We start from the raw sequence: 17,272 nt of genomic DNA, 5'->3' as shown, positions 1-17,272 counted from the left end.
AATCCATTTTTTTAGATACTGCTGTTAGTTTCATTTCATAAATAAAGTTTGACTGCATCAATTACTGTCTAAACGCCTGCGTTAAGTTATTTACTTGAAGAAATACAGAGCAAAAGCATTAACATGGCCAGTTTGCCTCATGTTCCCTTACTATCGCTTGGAAAATGGTAGCCGCCGCTGCAGCTACTACTTACAATCGTTGTACAGGTAAAGGCCTTCAGGTGTGTTCCTTTTTTACTAGAGAACCACCCACCTCTCTCTGTGGGCTCAAATCGTACACCTGGCGTAGCCTTCACCAGTGGGACTGTTATATATACGCCTCGTCATAGGCGTACGATGTATGTAACACTCAGCCCAATACCATCTCTACGAGCTAATTCACTAGCCATTAATCAACGTTTCGAATCGAAAAGACGTACTCGTAGCACCAAATGCTCGCTCGGTATGGAGGTCACACGCTGTCCAACTTGAGGGAGGGGGAAATACTTAAAGCAATACTGCAGTACGCTCTTCTTCTTCAAGAAGAACAGCCAGAATTCCTACAGAATCAGACAGAAATAAAATTGAATCCCATTCTTTACGGCAAACCAACGACGACACCGGTTTGAAGAACGGACCGAAGATCTTGCACAACCATCAGATTCGTCGGATTCTGCGCGTGTGTGTGTGTGTGTGTTTTCTCCAGGTGTATAGCAAGGTTTTGAAAATGCTGTGATTGACCGATTGGCCGCATCAAACCGTACAGCTACGGACACGTTTCCCGTTCCCCACAGCTCTACTGACTAGAAAGAAACCCCAAAAAGGGCCCCAAAAGTTCAGCTCCAAAGCACGCGAGGAACGTAGGTATCTTTGTAGTAGCTGGATAGCAGCGCTTACAACGCTGTTTCGCACACTGCCGAATGCTTGCTGACTTTTAAAGTGATTGGCCACGGCAGCACCGTCAAGAATGTTTGATTAATCAATTATCAAGCTTGATAAGGGTTTTCGGGCAACGAGTTGTCGAGCAACGGTGTTGGATCTCGTGCGGCTTTTCGTGCTCAGTTTTGTACTACCTTCGTTCTGGTGGATTGATTGATTTTTGGACGCTTTAAAAATTCTGCCTCCCGTTTGCACTTTAATTCTGGGGAATGTGTTGCATTTGAGATTATTGTTTAAGTACATAATTATTTCCCAAATACAATTAATTTGACCACAAATTCTAAAGAAAAAAAACAAGATAATAATCAAAGAAATGTACACCATATTGTTGTTTCCCTTAAGAAATGAAACTTTAATTCCTTTGAATCCCATAATTGATTTCAATTCTCTTAGAGGTGTTCGCACACGAGCCTTAAAAATTTAATATCATAGAATTCATCGCAATCAATTAATTAATGCACAGAAATGTAACTGAATTTTAAAAACCCTTCTACCGAGAGTGGCGTACCCGCTTCGTAGGCATGCTAGGTTCCCCTGGTTCTCCGAATTGTTGCCTCATTTCGAGATACAGAACTTCTAATCAATTACCGATTTACACCGACCACACAGAGTGCATCCCCAATTTTCCAAAACCCTCCCCTATCTTACAACCGTTTAGCTTCTGGTGGTGCATCTGCGTAAATGAAATTTTCAAGGAATTTCTATTTATAAAAGCACCCCTAGCAGACATGCTACTCCACCCCATTACAGGTGTAGCGAGAAACCAGCCGGCTCAGCCATTAGCGCATAAAGCCCCCTTTTGTGCCGGTAGCAGTGAAAATCAAATCATAACCGCTACCAAACCGTCCGAAATCGCACGGCGTGGCGCAAACTTCCACGGCCGACCGTTCACCCAGCCCTAGCCGGCCAGGCCATGTCCGTCCGCGGCTTCCCTTTAATGAAAATCAATCACCGATACACCACCATCGCCACCGCGCACACTTGCCGCAACTACAATTCAGGCGCGCGCGCGCGAGCAAACGGAAACAATTTTCGCAACTTCATCCCCCCCCCCCCACGATGACCCAACGCGGGCCCACGAAAATACCTCCGGTGTTCGGCGAAAAGTTTACCGACCATCAAATCTGGGAAATTTTACCTTTGACTTCTAGGGAAGCACGCCCGCCGCACACGGAAGCAATCGATACGGAAGGGCTCAAGCGGAACCGGCGAACCCGTCCGCGATGCGGCCATTCCAGGAGCCAACATTCCGCTTCCGAACGCGCCCGGGCTTTAACTCTCGGGCTTGCCTACACTCGTTAATTAAAATTTATTTATTTACAACTATTCAAATACTGCCGCCGCCGCCGCCGCCCGATGGGTTTGGGTTTGAAAACTTACATAACCAACGGTTGCTTCTGCTGGTCCTTGTCCATGGTTAACACCGCTCTTCAGCCTTCAGCACGCCAAATCCTTCCGATGCACGATGACGTACGGGCGCGTCCCGGTGTACGCGGAATTGTATGAGCAGATTATGGTCCAGTTTCGTGTGTCAAACTCACATGTGGTATACACGTACAATACAATCACTGTCACACAACAACACTCACGTATACGTTACAGTAACAGTCACAGAACAACACTAAGTATTAACGGCATAACGGCACTACACCTATCACAACTTGCTTACACTGGCTGTATGGATGTATGGAACGTTTTGTGGATATGAAAATAGTTTGAAATTTAAGGCAAAACATAAGAAAATTAAGGTATAGATTAAAAAAGACAATAGTTGGACAATAATAACCCTTATGTGTTTAAAACACCGCTTAAATTTGGTATATGAATTACAAATCTGACATAAAATCATTACAATAATAAAAAAATTATTTTATGGCATCAATTTTACTCGCGTTTGATTAAAAGGAGCAAATAGGGTAACAGAGATAAAATATGTAAATGAGATTTAAAAAAAATAGAAAAGAGAAATAGAAAAAAATCCAAAAGTACAAAAAACATGTAAGAAGATGTGTAAAAAATGGGAATTTAGTAAACATCAATCGCTGTTGTAAAATTAATACCACAACTTAGTTTATGAAACATAAATATTTGTATGAAACTTACTAGCTGATACTAAACCACACGACAGCTTTGCACAACTTTCCGCGTTTAGTTTTGCTTGTGTATTGAGTTTGCAACGATGCTAGAGCAGTATCTTTACTTAAATTGGTATCATATTTAGTTAGATTAGTTTATCAATACACCGCAGTATGTATTTAACTTTCAAAACTAGTCATTTTAATCTCTATCAAGATCGAAACAAAATGAGTATACGATAGCTAATAATGAAAATATCTAGGAAAAAGTTAAGAAGATGTTGAAATAAAGTATGACTTATTGTTTTTTAAATCTTTATTTTTATTATTTTTGATTTTTTTACAATGAACGACATCTCCATATTACGAAAAATGTTAATTTTCTGTTTTTTTTTTTATTTTTAATTCTTGAAGTTTCCTAACATTGCCACACAAAAACTAAATTATGATAAGAAGCCAGAACAAACAATAGGAAAAGTTAAACCAAACTTAGCGCAAAAGCTGCAAAATATATTTTTAAATTAAACAAATAAGAGCCAAACAACGGAAAACTTGAACGATAAAAAAACCAAGATTAATAAAAAAAACATGAAAATAGCGCTCAGGCCATCATGTAATAATGACAATAGAACAAAGTGAAATATTTATCAAATCCTAACAGCCTATTTGTGGACATGGTTGTGTCTAAATTTGTTTTATTTGAATTGTGAGTGAAAGTATGATTCTCAAACCCAACATTTAATGTCCTCTGCGGATCCAGATGGGCAACGAATCATGTTCGGCGCCCAGGATATAAGCCGATCGCCCTAATAACTCTAATAACTGCAAATAACGTGGTCGATAAGCCGTAAACAAATGAGCTAAATAAATCCCAACAAGAGCTTAATCTGTGTTTTTTACAACACGATACAACGTCACTTTACACTTTATCACGGTATTACACACTCACACACTGCACACATTTTCAATCCAAAATCTCAGTATCACCGGACCGCTTAAACAGTAGCGAAACGGTTCGCAGCAAAAATTATGACCATCTTTGTTTATACCACATTTAGTAGAATTCGCTCTCACTACCACACTCCCAAAAAAACGAAAGCTCAACGCAGTAGCGTTATTTACGGGCAATAAATTGCTAAACAGTAATAAATATTTAAATATCACAACCGCATAAGTAATGACTGCAACTGAGTCACCTATCGTTTCCCGCTTCCACCAAGCAATTCTTACGTCTTTTTCCCAACTTAACACACACACTCAGAAGGGCCGGTCGGAACCGGAACCAAACACCGGGAAAGAAAAGAAACCAAACAAAAAAAGAAAAGCAAACAATTTACCAGTCCAAAGCTAAGTAAGGCACAAAAAACGACGTTCCTCACGTACACTGAAACACAGGGGGCAACAACAAAAAAAAAAACGATGGACGCGGACGCACAGTGGTTCCAGAAAATTTAGGAGCCATCCAGTTCCTTTAGCGGGCCCCGGCTCCAGGTGAGAAAGATAGATCGTGAAGCCCCGGGGGCGGAAATATATTAGTTAGGTCCCTTCTGGCCATGCTGGCAGCGGCCGACTCGGTCAACCCGAGTGTGATAGTGTGTTTTATTGTGTTACTTGCACTTTCGGAAATATTAATCTATTTTTAATGGCCCCCGAAGAACGGTTACACCTAGCCGCGGCCACACACTCGGGCACTCCATTGCGCGCACTCTCTTTCACTCTTTCGTGTGTCCTTTTGCGGGCAGGTAAAGCATAGTAAAACACACCAGAGCGTGCATAATTTTGTTCCGAGTCCGAGGTAGGACACACACACGCAGTTTTACGACGGGACGGGGCTAGAAATTGATCTAATTCACTTCACAGCACTGACTTAAAGAAAGATGCCACAAAACTGTCCCCCCCATCTCCAATTTGTCACTTTAGATCGGCATAGAACCGAAGCATCTTAACCTTAACCCAGGGATGACAATTCCCTTCCTTTTCGCAGCACTTTATCGACTGGTTGTTAGGCAGCAGTGTATAGAACCTACATGTTTTCTTCACTCTTGTTACAGTTTGCAAACTTTTTGACACAAACAAACAGGCTGTTATCAACAACACACGGGTACACTAGAATCTGGCCACATTTCGCTCCGCACAGCCGCGCAGTAACAACGGTTCGTTCCGGCCCGGGTGCAGCAGCGTAACTGAGCCGCTTAAAATGATATCGCACAATCCTGTACTACGGACTGAACGGACCGGTACAGCTTCCCAACCAACAACACCACCACCACCAAACCCTTCACACACCTAGACGCGCTTGGGACAGAGAGACAGAATAGTGGTCAAATTTCTAAACCATGTCAATATTTACAGCTGTGGCCTTACAATACTTTGCTTCATTAGTATGGGTGTTTCTTCCCGTAGTGTGAAGCTACTACGGCTGAGTTGTGTTATCGTAAAGCAAATCAACAGTAGACTCCGTGCAAGTACGTTGATCGCATAGTTCGCTTTGGGCCCTGGGGACATGATCACCGTCAACGACGTCTCTCAGACCAGACAAGAACACCAACACAACTCCTGCCCGTCCCGAACTAGGCTTTGCATTGAAGAGCTTGGACAGGTGAGAAGGTGGCAAACGGACGGGTGTATGGTTTACTCATTTTATTTCCCCGCTACGTCTAATCATATAGCCCTGGTTGTTATCTGGATAGCGAAGGTGCAATGCATTCTTTCGCCACCGTCAAAGATCACCGTCTCATCGCTCGGTGTAAACACACGTTAGCTCATCATTACGATGAGCTTAAATTGGTGCAGAAACAAAATATGTGATCACACACATTTCGCAGCTAACAGACAGGGGTTTGTTTGGCAAAACATTGGTACCGAGTGAAATTACACGCGTTCCTTCAAACCGGGAGAATCGCTGGGGTAGACATCGTAGATAGATGTGAGATAGATTTTATCTTATTGTGCTTCCGAGTGAGTAATGCGAGCAGGGTTTCCCGAGATTATATGCAATTGATTTGTACTACGTTCAATTAATTGGAAGATTCAGTTGTTTAGTGTTGATGTTGTTTCCCCGAACTTTGTTGATTATTTTTTATTTTTTATTTCAGTTCTCTTTTTTGTACTTAATAAGCTCAATTTAATACTTTAGTTTATCAGTTGTTTATTTCTGATTGGATTCTTCACCCTTAAATTACTTCATTCTTCCATTATCCATTCCATTAAATCATTATTTCTTTTACAATTTTTTGGGTAGTTCTTTTGTTATTTTTTATAAATTCTTTATTAGTTCTTTACCTTTCCATTTCTTAATATTTCTAGTTATATTTTTCCTGTTTGTTTCTTTAAGTTTTTGTTTTTAATTCTTCAGTCTTTCAGGTCTTTTTGCTCTCTTTTCTAGCTCTATAATTAGCTGTTTTGTTTATTAATAGTCTTGTTTTTAGTTTGTTAGTGTATTAGAGTTCAATTCTTTTTATTTTATTCTTGAGTTCTGTAGTTTGTTCTTGTCGGAAATGTCGTTTAGTCGTCTAAACTTAATCCATTTTTGCTAAACAACTTCTACAGGTCCCTATCGTATGAACTTCTACAGGTGTTCATTAAGATAGCAGGGTTTAAAAATAGTAAAACATGATTTAAAGAATAATAATGAATGATTTGGGAAGTGATGTAGTTGTGATCAAAATTACAAAGTAATCATTTGTTTTCATATGTCTGCTCTCATAACTCATTTCTAATGACAATGAAATCAAGAAATGAAATCACGTCCACTCTTGTTGGTATCAGCGCGGCTTTAAGCTACGAGATACGTGAGCTGTTCCCGGCACTCATAGGAACGAAAAATGAAAAAGCTTCGCAAAATTGCAGGAAAACGTATAACATTTATTAATTAATTTACAATGCAATGCAATTTAACATACAGAAACTGTAAATAGCTGTTCGCTGAAACGCTAACATAAATTACAATACAGTATAACAGCAGTGTACGCGTGAAATGCTATTTTGTATCGCAGCAGGGGCTGTATGTTAATCATTCAGATAACATTTTTAATTGTTCTGCCAAGCACCGTACAGCGATATTCCGTACATAATGTGCAAATTTGAACACACCATACAAACGAACAGCAGCAATAATGAATTGGGACTTAAACTGCTCGAGTCGCTTAAGAATAATGAACAAATGAACTGCTAGAAAAAAATAAATATTCTCCGTCTACTAGATCCTTAAGATTCATAATTCGAACAAAGGGGAGTTATTTGAAAGTGCACACAAGTATCATATTTGTAAACATTAAAATTAACTTAAAACTAGTCATTTGAGAGCGATTTCATGAAATGGCGCAGTAGTAAATATCTACCAACGCATACGCAATTACGTTAGTAAAATCGAGATAGTGAAATGACTTGTAATTAGAGCAATACACTGTTTTCCGGCTCAGTTTTCAATGTGAATAGCATGATTCGAAACTTTCAAGATGTTTTTCAACAGCTGTAATTATTTGTGACAGCTGAGCTTTTCAAAATACTTTGAGCGATTGTTGAATAATGCCGTTCACATTAGAAACTGACCCGGAAAACAGTGTGATGAGTACAGATAAAGTTTTTATAACAGTGTTAAGCTCGTTTTGTGCAAGAAAAAGGGAATTTCCATGATGGCATTGGGTAACGGAGTGAAAACACTAAAATTTCTATTTAATTTAATTTGATGTTGAATGTTTAAATTCAAAAAGAGATTTCAATCAGCTTTAATGTTTTATAAATCCGCGGATAATTAACACACCTGTCTCGACCCGAATGCAAGTTGAAAATTAAATACTTACTTACCGTCTGTCGTCCCGCTACTTCATCCCGTTGCACTTCTTTACACTCTAATTTCTCATCCTTATCCGAGGACGCAAATCTTCTCAGCGTAGCAACAACTTCGTTTCTCTCATGCTTTAGAATTTTAATCGATTCTTTATTATATCTTGACTTTTCTCGCACTGCAACGCAAAGTAAAACGTTTCGCCCTTTCGCGCCAGAAGTGACGGTGGTACTTCTCGTCTGACCTCGCCCGACAGGTCTCCCCTCCATCCCCAAATACATCTTTTTCTAGAAGTATTTCTGCAAATCTTCACCTGTCGCACGGCCAATTTCACGGCATGAATGGTGCACCGCTTTCTCAACGTCCTCATTATCGTCCTCCATCAGTTCCGCCAGGAATGGAATCGTTTCCGGCAGCAGCGGCGCGTAGCTTTCGCCCAGCTTGCGCGCTATTTCCGTGCACGCCTCGAGCGCGAACAATCTACCGGCGGGAAAGAAATCACACACAAACGAAGAAAAGGAGATATAATAAAGACGGTAATGATTATTGCGCCCACACTAAAGCGTACCACCCCGGTCCGTGCTTCCCGCTTACCTCACTTGCGCGTCGTTGTTGCGCGTTTTCATCAGCACCTGATAATTGAGCTGGCGCCACAGCGAATCATCCATCACGGCCACCGCCATCTGGGCGAGACAGTCGATCACCAGCGTGCGCACTTCCGGCACCCGCACTATCAGCCCGTTCTCCAGGTGGTCCGAAACCGGCCCGAGCAGCATGTCGAACCGTACCGCGTTGATAAAGTTCTGATTGTCGTACAGCACGATGCTGTACAGCGTCTTCAGCACGTACCGCAGCAGGGTGACGTTTTTCGACTCCACCTCAAAGTGCAGCTCGCTCACCGCGTCGTCGCCCCCATCGCCGCCGTGCTCGCCAACCTTCGCACTGTTCGTTGCGTTCAGCAGCTTCACCGCGATCGCGACCAGATCGCTGGCGAACAGCACGAACAGCGACTTGAGCGCTTCCGCCACGTGGCAGCACAGGTTGAAGAACGTGATCGCGCGATCGTTGCTAGACGATTCGCGGATCGACCACTCAAACACCTGGTAGAACAGCGGCCGGAACGTACTCTCCGACAGCTTCAGAATCAGCACCACGAACGCCTTGATAACGTGCGCCTCGGCCGCATCAATCGCGTCCAGCGTGTACGTATCGGTGGCCGAATTGTAGCACCGGAACTGTAGCGCCGTCAGGAACAGCTCCGTCACCTCGCTCCGGATCGCGTCGAAGCTGCTGGACTTCATCTTCCCGAACATGGTGGAGAGCAGCCCCATCAGGGGGCCGATCGCGCTCAGCTCCCCTTCGCCGATCAGCGTGTGGTAGCATTCCTCGATCGCCGGCAGCAGCACGCGCGGCGTTAGCGTCGTCGTAAGACTGTCCCAGATCAACACCAGCCGGGACAGCATGTTGCCCAACCGGGGGTCCTTCTTCTGCTCGATCATCGCGTACAGCCGGGCCAGCCCCACCAGCATGGAGCGCAGGTAGGGCGAGATGAAGCGGGCCAGCGTGTCGACAATCTTCACCGTCAGCAGCACGATGCTCGAGGTAAGTATGTCGAACGGTTCGCCCGACTGCAGCTGCGCGTGCAGAAACTTGCTCACCATCGGCATAAACTTGGGCAGGAAGTTGATCGAGTACGGGCCGAGGTGGCTGCACAGCTCGCCGATGCACAGGATCAGCGAGGACAGTATCTGCGTGTTCGGGTTCCGCTTGTAGCCGTGCAGCTCCTCCATCAGCGCGGCCAGCACCGACTGCACCTTCTTCGTGTCGTACTGCGTCAGTATCTTGGACAGGTGGCGCACCGCAATGTAGCTCAGCTGCACGATCACCATCCGCTCGAAAGCGGTGCCGACCACGTGCTGCTCCTCGTACAGGCCCTGCACCAGCTCGACCAGTGGATCGAACAGCTTGAGCAGCCCCGGATAGTGGCTGTCGTTGAAGTAGTCCTGCTTGTACTGCAGCTTGTTGTTCAGCAGCTCGATCACCTTGCGCCGCACCATCAGGAAGCGATGCTTCAGCAGTCCATGCACCACGATGATCAGCGTGTCGGCCGAAAGCAGCGAGATGGTGCTCTCCAGTATGTCGTAACAGTTGTTCAGCATCGCGCGCCAGTACAGCGGTATCTTCTCGTCCGAACCGTCCTCCTTCAGCTTGTCCAGCATCTTCGACACCGCATTCACGTACGTCAGAATGCCCACGATCAGGTTCTGGTAGTACTTCTTCATGCCAAGCGTTTCCTCCTCGTTCAGCTGGGCGATCTTGTTGATCACAAACACCGTCGACAGCAACCCACCGACAAACTGCACCAGCGAGTACTTAAAGTGCTTCAGCTGTCTCCCCGTGTGCGTTTTCACGTTAAAGATCGACCCATCCACCACATCCAGCTCCATCGGGCCCAAGTCGCTCTTGCGCTTCTCAATCTCCATCGGCAGATCGCGCAGATAGTCGACCAGGTACGTGCAGGTCTGTATGATGACCGTCGGTTCGAACTCGCGCGCAATCAGCAGCGCCACCTCCATGCGCTTGGACAGTTCGCTGCCCGCCAGCTCCGCGTCCGCCCGCGATTTGGCCGGATTGCGCCGCTCCGCCTTCTGGCCGCCCTTCATCACGTCCGACTCGATCAGCACGCCCAGAAACACCCACAGATACTCGGCCGGCCCGAGCGTTTGCAGCAGCTTCACGTACAGCAGGATGCGCCGATGCTCCGGCACGTCCAGTATGATGTCGGAGAAGATTTTCAGTATCGGCACCACCTGCTCCATCTGGGCGGCGGTAGGCGCAGCCGACACCTCGGCTCCCTCCCCACCACTACCACCACCACCACCGAGCGCAATCGTCGGTATGATCGTTTCGATGATCTTCGAGATGATCTGGAAGCTGTACGCATCGTCCTGCCGCACGATCGACGACCCGACGAAGGTGAAGATTTCCATCATATTGTGCAGCACCTGGTCGGGCACGTAGCGGGCCACGTGCGCGAGCAGCAGCAGCGCGTGATGGTGCGTCTGCGGGTTCTGCGTCCCCCGGATGCACTGCACAATCTGCTCCACCTTGAACGTGCCGCTAGCGTTCGCAAACGGTGCCGGCCCGCCGGCTGGGCTCTCGTGCTCCACCTTCTGGATGCAGTGCAGCAGCAGCGCCAGGACAATCTGCTTCACGTACTCCACCGCCGACTGCTCCTCAAAGTCCAGACAGTACTTCAGGCACTCGAACAGCTTCGGCACGAGCAGCTGCGCATTGGCGAGCTTTCGCTTGTTCTGCAAATGCTCCAGCAGCGTCACCCCACACTTCCACACGGTCGAGCTGAGCACGCGCTCGGACGGTGCGATCGCAATCGATTTGCGCCCCTTGCCCGGCTGCTTCCCGGTCGCGTCGTCCCGCGCCCGCCCGTCGTACATGGCGCACAGCATGTCGACCACCACCTCCGCATCGATCGCGCTGCTCTTGAACAGCTTCCCGGTGGCGGCGTTCATTTCCGGATGCTCGGACAGCGTCGTGGCCGCTACGACACACTGCAGCACCTCCTTGGCGTACGCTTTCGGCAGCGTTTCGAAAACTTCACCCGCGAGCGCTTCAATCATTGCGATGGCCGGTGTGCAAAGTTTCCGTTCCGACGCCAGGCAGAGCGGTTTGTCGCACCGAATGGCGAGCGTTACCAGCCGCTGGCAGATCGCACTGCCCGGCAGATGCTCCACCATGTCCAGATTGAAGCGTGTCAGCAGTAGCTGCACCACCCGCGACTCGTACGCATCGAACACGGGCTGGGCGGCGGCGGCGTTCACGCGCTCGATGATGCTGACACCCTTCGAAGCGCAGCTCAGCAGCACGTGCGGATCGTCTAGCAGCTTCAGCAAGTCCACGATGCCGCACACGATGTACGTCGGTGTGCTCGGGTCGACGATGCGCGCCACGAAGCTTTCCATCACCGGCTGCAGCGGGTGCTCGCCGCCATCCTCTTCCTCCAGCGAAAAGATCGCAAACACTACCAGCGCCAGCTGCTCCCCGTCCATCGTGAGCTCTTCGCGCCGCTTGTACATGCGCTTCACGAAGCCGTTGAACGCTTTCGAAAGCCCGTTGCGCTTGCGCAGCGCAACGATCAGCTGGAGCGTGCGCATGGTGCATTCGCGCACCACCGCCGAGCCGGACGTGAGCGACAGGAGCACGTTTATCAGTGCGCTTTCCGTGACCGTGCAGCCCTCACCTTCCTCCCGGCTCACCTGCTCCAGCAGCGTGTTCAGCAAGCGCTGGCAACGGATCTGCAGCTTCGTGTTGATCGCAAAGTTGCCCGTGTCATCCTTCGAACCCGGCTCGATCAGGTGGGCGGTGTAAAAGTGGGACAGAAACTCTATCCGATCCACCAGCTGCGGGTACAGCCGCGAGAGGTAGCTTTTCAGCAGCTCGCCAAAGATGGACCGCACCGGCCCGTGCTTCGGATCGATCGTGCAGTACTGTTCGAGCAGTACGGCGAAAATGCGCAGCCGCAGCTTCAGCGAGACACACTGCCGCCCGAAATTCATCTCCCCGATCGGCTCGAACTGGACGCGTTCGAGGATGTACCGGATCGGCACGGTAAGCAGATCCTGCGGCAGCTGATTATCCTGCAGACACTGAATGTCCGACGTCGGTGCGTACCGGAAGCGATGGTTTTGCAGCTGCCGTACCGCATAGTCCAGCACACGGTCCGCCTGGTCGACGGTGCACGGGGTGGGCAGTGCGGACGACAGCAGCAATATGTTGAAGCACATCTGCACCGGATTGGTGCACTGTCCAGCCTCCAACAACGTGCTCAGCATCAGTTCGCAGTTCTCCTCATTGCCGTAGAACCGTGCGACCAGGTATTGCTTCGCAAAGCCCGTCGACAGCAGCGCTTTGGCGTTCCTCTGCCCGACGGGATCGTTTCCAATTGGAAAGAGCAGCGGATACAGTGCAATAATGATCTGATTTACATTCCCCCGCCCGTACACCACCCTATCGGTCAGCAGTTCGATTACGCGCGGCGTTACTTTGGCCCACCGTGTCTGATTCGCCGCACACTTGAGCACCAGCTGGCTCAGCCGGCCAATCAGCTCGTCCGTCCCGACCACCACGATCAGCTCTTGCGGAGCAATCTTTAGCAGCTCCTCAATCACCTCGCAGCTACTGTCCGCCAGCCGCTCCCGCACACTGTCCCGCAGCAGATCGACCTGACCCGTGCTCTTCAGCTTCATCGCGCGCAGGTTTTCCACCAAATACTGGACCGCGTGCGCCCGCCGGTCGGCATCGTAATGGAAGAGGCTTTCGAACACGTTCGTTTCGTTCTCGTCGTACGATGCCTGCAGCAGGAAGCCTAAAAAAGAGGACGAGCAAGCAAGAATAGAAACAAATTGCAACGAAACACAAGAGCGTGCAACACACTTACCCAGCACGTTGCGCAGCGCGTTCCGTTTCTTGGGCGAGTACTGCTCCTGGCCCTTCATGATGCGCTTCACGACCTTGTCGAACGCTCCCGGGTACTGGCGCTCGAAGCTTTTCAGATACTCCGAGTACCACTGGGTCACGTGCTGGTCCCTGCTCACAAAATCGTCCTCCTCCTCGCTGTCCAGCTCGATCGTTTCGTCGCTGTTGGCGGCCGCTTTCTTCTCCGGCACGTCCTTGTGGAAGTATGAGTCCAGCACACATCTGCAACGAAACGAATCAAGTGAATTAAAACGCACTTGCCAGGAGAGCTGCTTCCAAACGAATGCTTCCACTTACTGTACGATCACTTCCGCCTCCACCTCAGTGAGCTGAATTTCCAGCATCAGCTGCTCGCAGAACCCGCTGTACAGCTTGAGCGCACCCTTGGTGCAGCAGATTTCGTTCAGACACTTTTCCAGCAGCTTCCGGTACAGCAGGAGCACATCGACACCGTCCGCCTTGACGGTGCACAGTGTCGGGGCGAGCCATTTGCAGCGCCGGATCTCGCCCATCAGCTCCCTCGACAGCGTAGCCAAGCGTTCGTGCTGCGTCTGGAAGATCAGCACCAGCAGCATGGTCGCTTCGGCCGTCAGGGCCGGCAGCTGCACCGCTATCACCCGCCGGGCCAGATAGTCGACCGTCAGCTGGGCCAGGCTCGTCTTCATCACCAGCTGCCCGACGATCATGAACGAACCGGCGGCGAAATCGATCGCCCGCGACGCCAGCCCCTTGCCGACGGTGTGCAGCACGGCAGTGACGTGGTTTTCCGACACCGTCTCCGCACTGTGCAGCATTCCCAGCGCGGTGGTGCAGTAAAACGCGAACGTGGCCTGCAGGGCGTTCGCCCTCCCGGCCAGCTCCTCAACCGCACCGGTGAGGAAGCTTCCGTACTGCTGTAGAAACCCCGGATGGCTCACGCAGTGATCGATGATGGTGCGCTTGGCCGGTGGTACGCCCGATTTGCCCACGGCCGCCAGAAACGCTAGCCGGTCGTTCACCTCCTCGATCTGCATCGTTTGCACGCAGCGCACGAAGATGCGCGTCTCGTGAAACGGCAGAATGAGATGCACGAACAGCTCGCGATTGTACTTGTGGATCTCGAAGCGACGGATCAACCACTCCAGACACTTGTGCGCCGGTTGCAGCATAAAGTACGGCGAGAGGTGGTAGAAAAACCGCCGGATGTTGCCATCGAGCTGCTCGTTCACCTCGCGGTTTTCGACGGAGCGTTGCAGATCCATCGCACGCTTGTCGAACAGCGTGTCCTCGAACTGCGCGAACGCGCCATGCATTTGGGTAAGCTCCTCCAGCCCGCTCACACCGATGTCGTAAATTACTTCCCGATCCTTGGAGGCGGCTTCCTTCGCGTCGAACAGAATCGAGGCCGTGCGGCGCGCGTCCACTGGGGCGGACGTTTGCGGTGCGGCCAAGCGTTGTAGCTGTGCTGCTAGCCCGGTAGCCATCGTTGCAGTACGATTGGGACTATATTACAATAAAAGACCGCCAATTACACCTTTCTTTTTTAATTGAACTACACTCACTGCCGGACTACATGCGGCACATTCCAAACACGTGCTATTTGTTTATGTTGAGCTTTGACGTTTCCACCAGACGGCGCAAGCTGACAGTTGACGATACAGCCCAAGAAACAAAAAAAGCACAATGGGAAAATGGCTCGTTAAAATTGAACTCACAACATTTAAACAATTTCGACCAATTATTGGACTAAGTTTTGGCTTCCAAATTTTTTATATCAAAAGTCAACAACCAGGTCGAAAGATTATTCACTTCAGACGATTTCAACTTCATGAAGAGCAACAAATCGTCTCGTGTGCCAGTGGCGAATAATATCGTCAAACTTTTTAAAAAGCTCAAAATATGTTAACAAATTATTAGAAGTGAATTTAAAAAAATCCATCATAGAAACATACTTAAAGTACAAAATACATGCGTTATTAACATATATCTTTATTCGAGAAAAAAACCCGAAATGAAGGGTAACAATCTTGCATGCGGCAAACAACGTAAGATTCCATTCTGAGTAATAAAATTGAGCCCACCTTAGAATGGTAAAAAATATTAAATCAAAATAGCACCCGTATCATCACGGGTAATTTTGTAGGTAAAAGTAAATGATATAAACTTTAACACGTTACAATATCAGTCGTCTCACATAAAAAAGAGAGGAAAACTTTGGGAAAACCGTGGGACACTTACCGAGCCCAAATAAACGACAATGTTGAGAACTCGACAGTCAAAATTAAATCAACTATTTTATCGAACAGTTTTTTAAATCTTCAACCGCCAACCGTGATATTGAAATTCAAATTTAAATGATTTTCTTTAACGATCAATTCTCAGAAACACCATAAATGACATTTTCTTTTTAATCTGGAACGTTAACTGACACATTTTTTGGGTTTCAAATGAGCAAACTGCTCAAAACCGCGTGTTGCCTATTGGTAGAGTACAGCCCGAGCAAACAAAAAGCTTCGGGGCAATAAGCAAAAAAAACTATCCTTAAAACAGCGTAAGTATAGGAAATTAATCACGCATCTGGTAAAGGTTGAAAAAAATACAACAAATATCGCAAGCTAGGAGAAATACCAACGTAGAAAAATTCTGAACGTTCATGCAGCCGAACAAACTTTGAGCAGAATAAGAATTAATTTTATAACACACTTTAGCATAGGAGATTTGAGACATCCTTGAAATGTAGCAATCTAAAATAAATTCTAGCGAAGGAAAACAAGAAGGAAACAATAAAACAAATGCACGTTCGCCTAACGTATGTTTGCTGTGCAATGAACAGTGTTACGACGGCGAACGGATCTGTGGGCCACGCGAAGGATGCGGCCTTCTAAGTCAAACCCGCTCGGGTAACAGCGATCTTCTCAACCGTTCAACACCAATAATTAACCTTCCCGCTAGTTGCTCTCTCAAGTAATTTGAGGAGCCTATGCCGCAGAAGGGGGTGAAGAGGGATGAGAGATTTCTTTCTGATCCGAATATGCAAAATTAAAAAAGACGAGGTTTCTTACCGCGCGGCTACATGAGGTGAAATATACAGCGAAATGAACTATTTGACAGATGAAATATCTGACAGGTATAGCTAAAGGGTTGGGGGAGACACAACATCCGCTTTCGAAATTCTATTCAAAATAATATCTTCTGAAGCAGAACATTCCCTAATTGGAAGAAATTATTAACTGTTGACTGAAAATTAACGAAGTACTCAATATTGAAGCTATTTAATGGATTTAATTACGATTTTGTGCACGTTATTTGTTTACATTGCACATCAGCTGGTTGCTGTGATGCTTAATCCGTCAGATATTTCGCCTGTCAAATAGTTCATTTCGCTGTATATTTCACCTCATGTAGCCGCGCGGTTAGAGTTACAAAATCCGAATGGTTTCTTTATTCAATGTTCGGTCCCTTTTATACCCCTGGAAGCCCATACTATTTTAGGGTGTTAGTTTATCCTTTCCGAGGATAATTAGTACATAAGTGTACGTACTCGTGAGTGCCGCATGTTAGTGTTTGTGAGGCATTTTTATTCTGCTTTTACACGTAGCGTTGCCGGTTTCTAGATTAAGGTGATCGCGCACCATGTGAAATTACAGTTTGAGACATTTAGAATAATCGCACGCGTAACAAACAGCATCCGCTAAACATCCAAATGCAAAACCTATATAAATAAGGAAAAGAAGCGTCTTACAGAATCATGCCATGTACGATTGCTCATACACACACGGCACAGCAATAAACCAGCCAAGCGTGCCCAAAAAAGACCGAGGTAACAAAATCTATGCGAAATAAAGGATAAAACGGGCAAACATTTACAACATCGGTTCTCTCGTAAAAAGAAGGAGACGAACGTTAAGGGCACGAAGATAAGAAAAAAAAACTACCACGATAAAACGAAAGAGCGTGAAAAGAAAAATAGAATATAAGGAATTTTTCAATTGTTTATAAACACTTGGTATTAAGATCTCAA

General features: G+C 47.2%; 2 protein-coding genes across 4 annotated transcripts in view; both read right to left on the bottom strand.

The window, feature by feature from the left end:
• Window positions 1-5,192, bottom strand: part of LOC121601233 (zinc transporter 2-like) — a 35,853-nt gene extending 30,661 nt beyond the window's left edge. The window contains exons 1-3 of one of the 3 annotated variants that reach the window (XM_041930043.1): window positions 5,021-5,192; window positions 3,022-3,117; window positions 2,299-2,592 (exon numbers count right to left, since the gene is read on the bottom strand). In XM_041930043.1, coding sequence (XP_041785977.1) covers window positions 2,299-2,333 — 35 coding nt within the window. In that variant the 5' untranslated portion in view covers window positions 2,334-2,592; window positions 3,022-3,117; window positions 5,021-5,192. Of the gene's footprint in view, window positions 1-2,298; window positions 2,593-3,021; window positions 3,118-4,940 lie in introns of all 3 variants that reach the window. The other 2 variants (XM_041930042.1, XM_041930044.1) reach the window with 2 other exon arrangements.
• Window positions 5,193-7,878: 2,686 nt separating this feature from the next.
• LOC121601231 (HEAT repeat-containing protein 1 homolog) lies at window positions 7,879-14,855 on the bottom strand. The gene is made up of 4 exons (XM_041930041.1): window positions 13,570-14,855; window positions 13,235-13,494; window positions 8,374-13,162; window positions 7,879-8,259 (listed from the first exon to the last, which is right to left on the bottom strand). Exons 1-4 carry the CDS (start codon window positions 14,733-14,735, stop codon window positions 8,067-8,069), a joined length of 6,408 nt encoding a protein of 2,135 aa, XP_041785975.1. The 5' UTR covers window positions 14,736-14,855; the 3' UTR covers window positions 7,879-8,066.
• Window positions 14,856-17,272: the final 2,417 nt, after the last annotated feature.

Source organism: Anopheles merus, unplaced genomic scaffold, assembly GCF_017562075.2.
Source record: "Anopheles merus strain MAF unplaced genomic scaffold, AmerM5.1 LNR4000045, whole genome shotgun sequence".
Lineage (NCBI taxonomy): Eukaryota > Metazoa > Arthropoda > Insecta > Diptera > Culicidae > Anopheles > Anopheles merus.
This window is presented reverse-complemented; position numbering and strand designations above follow the sequence as displayed.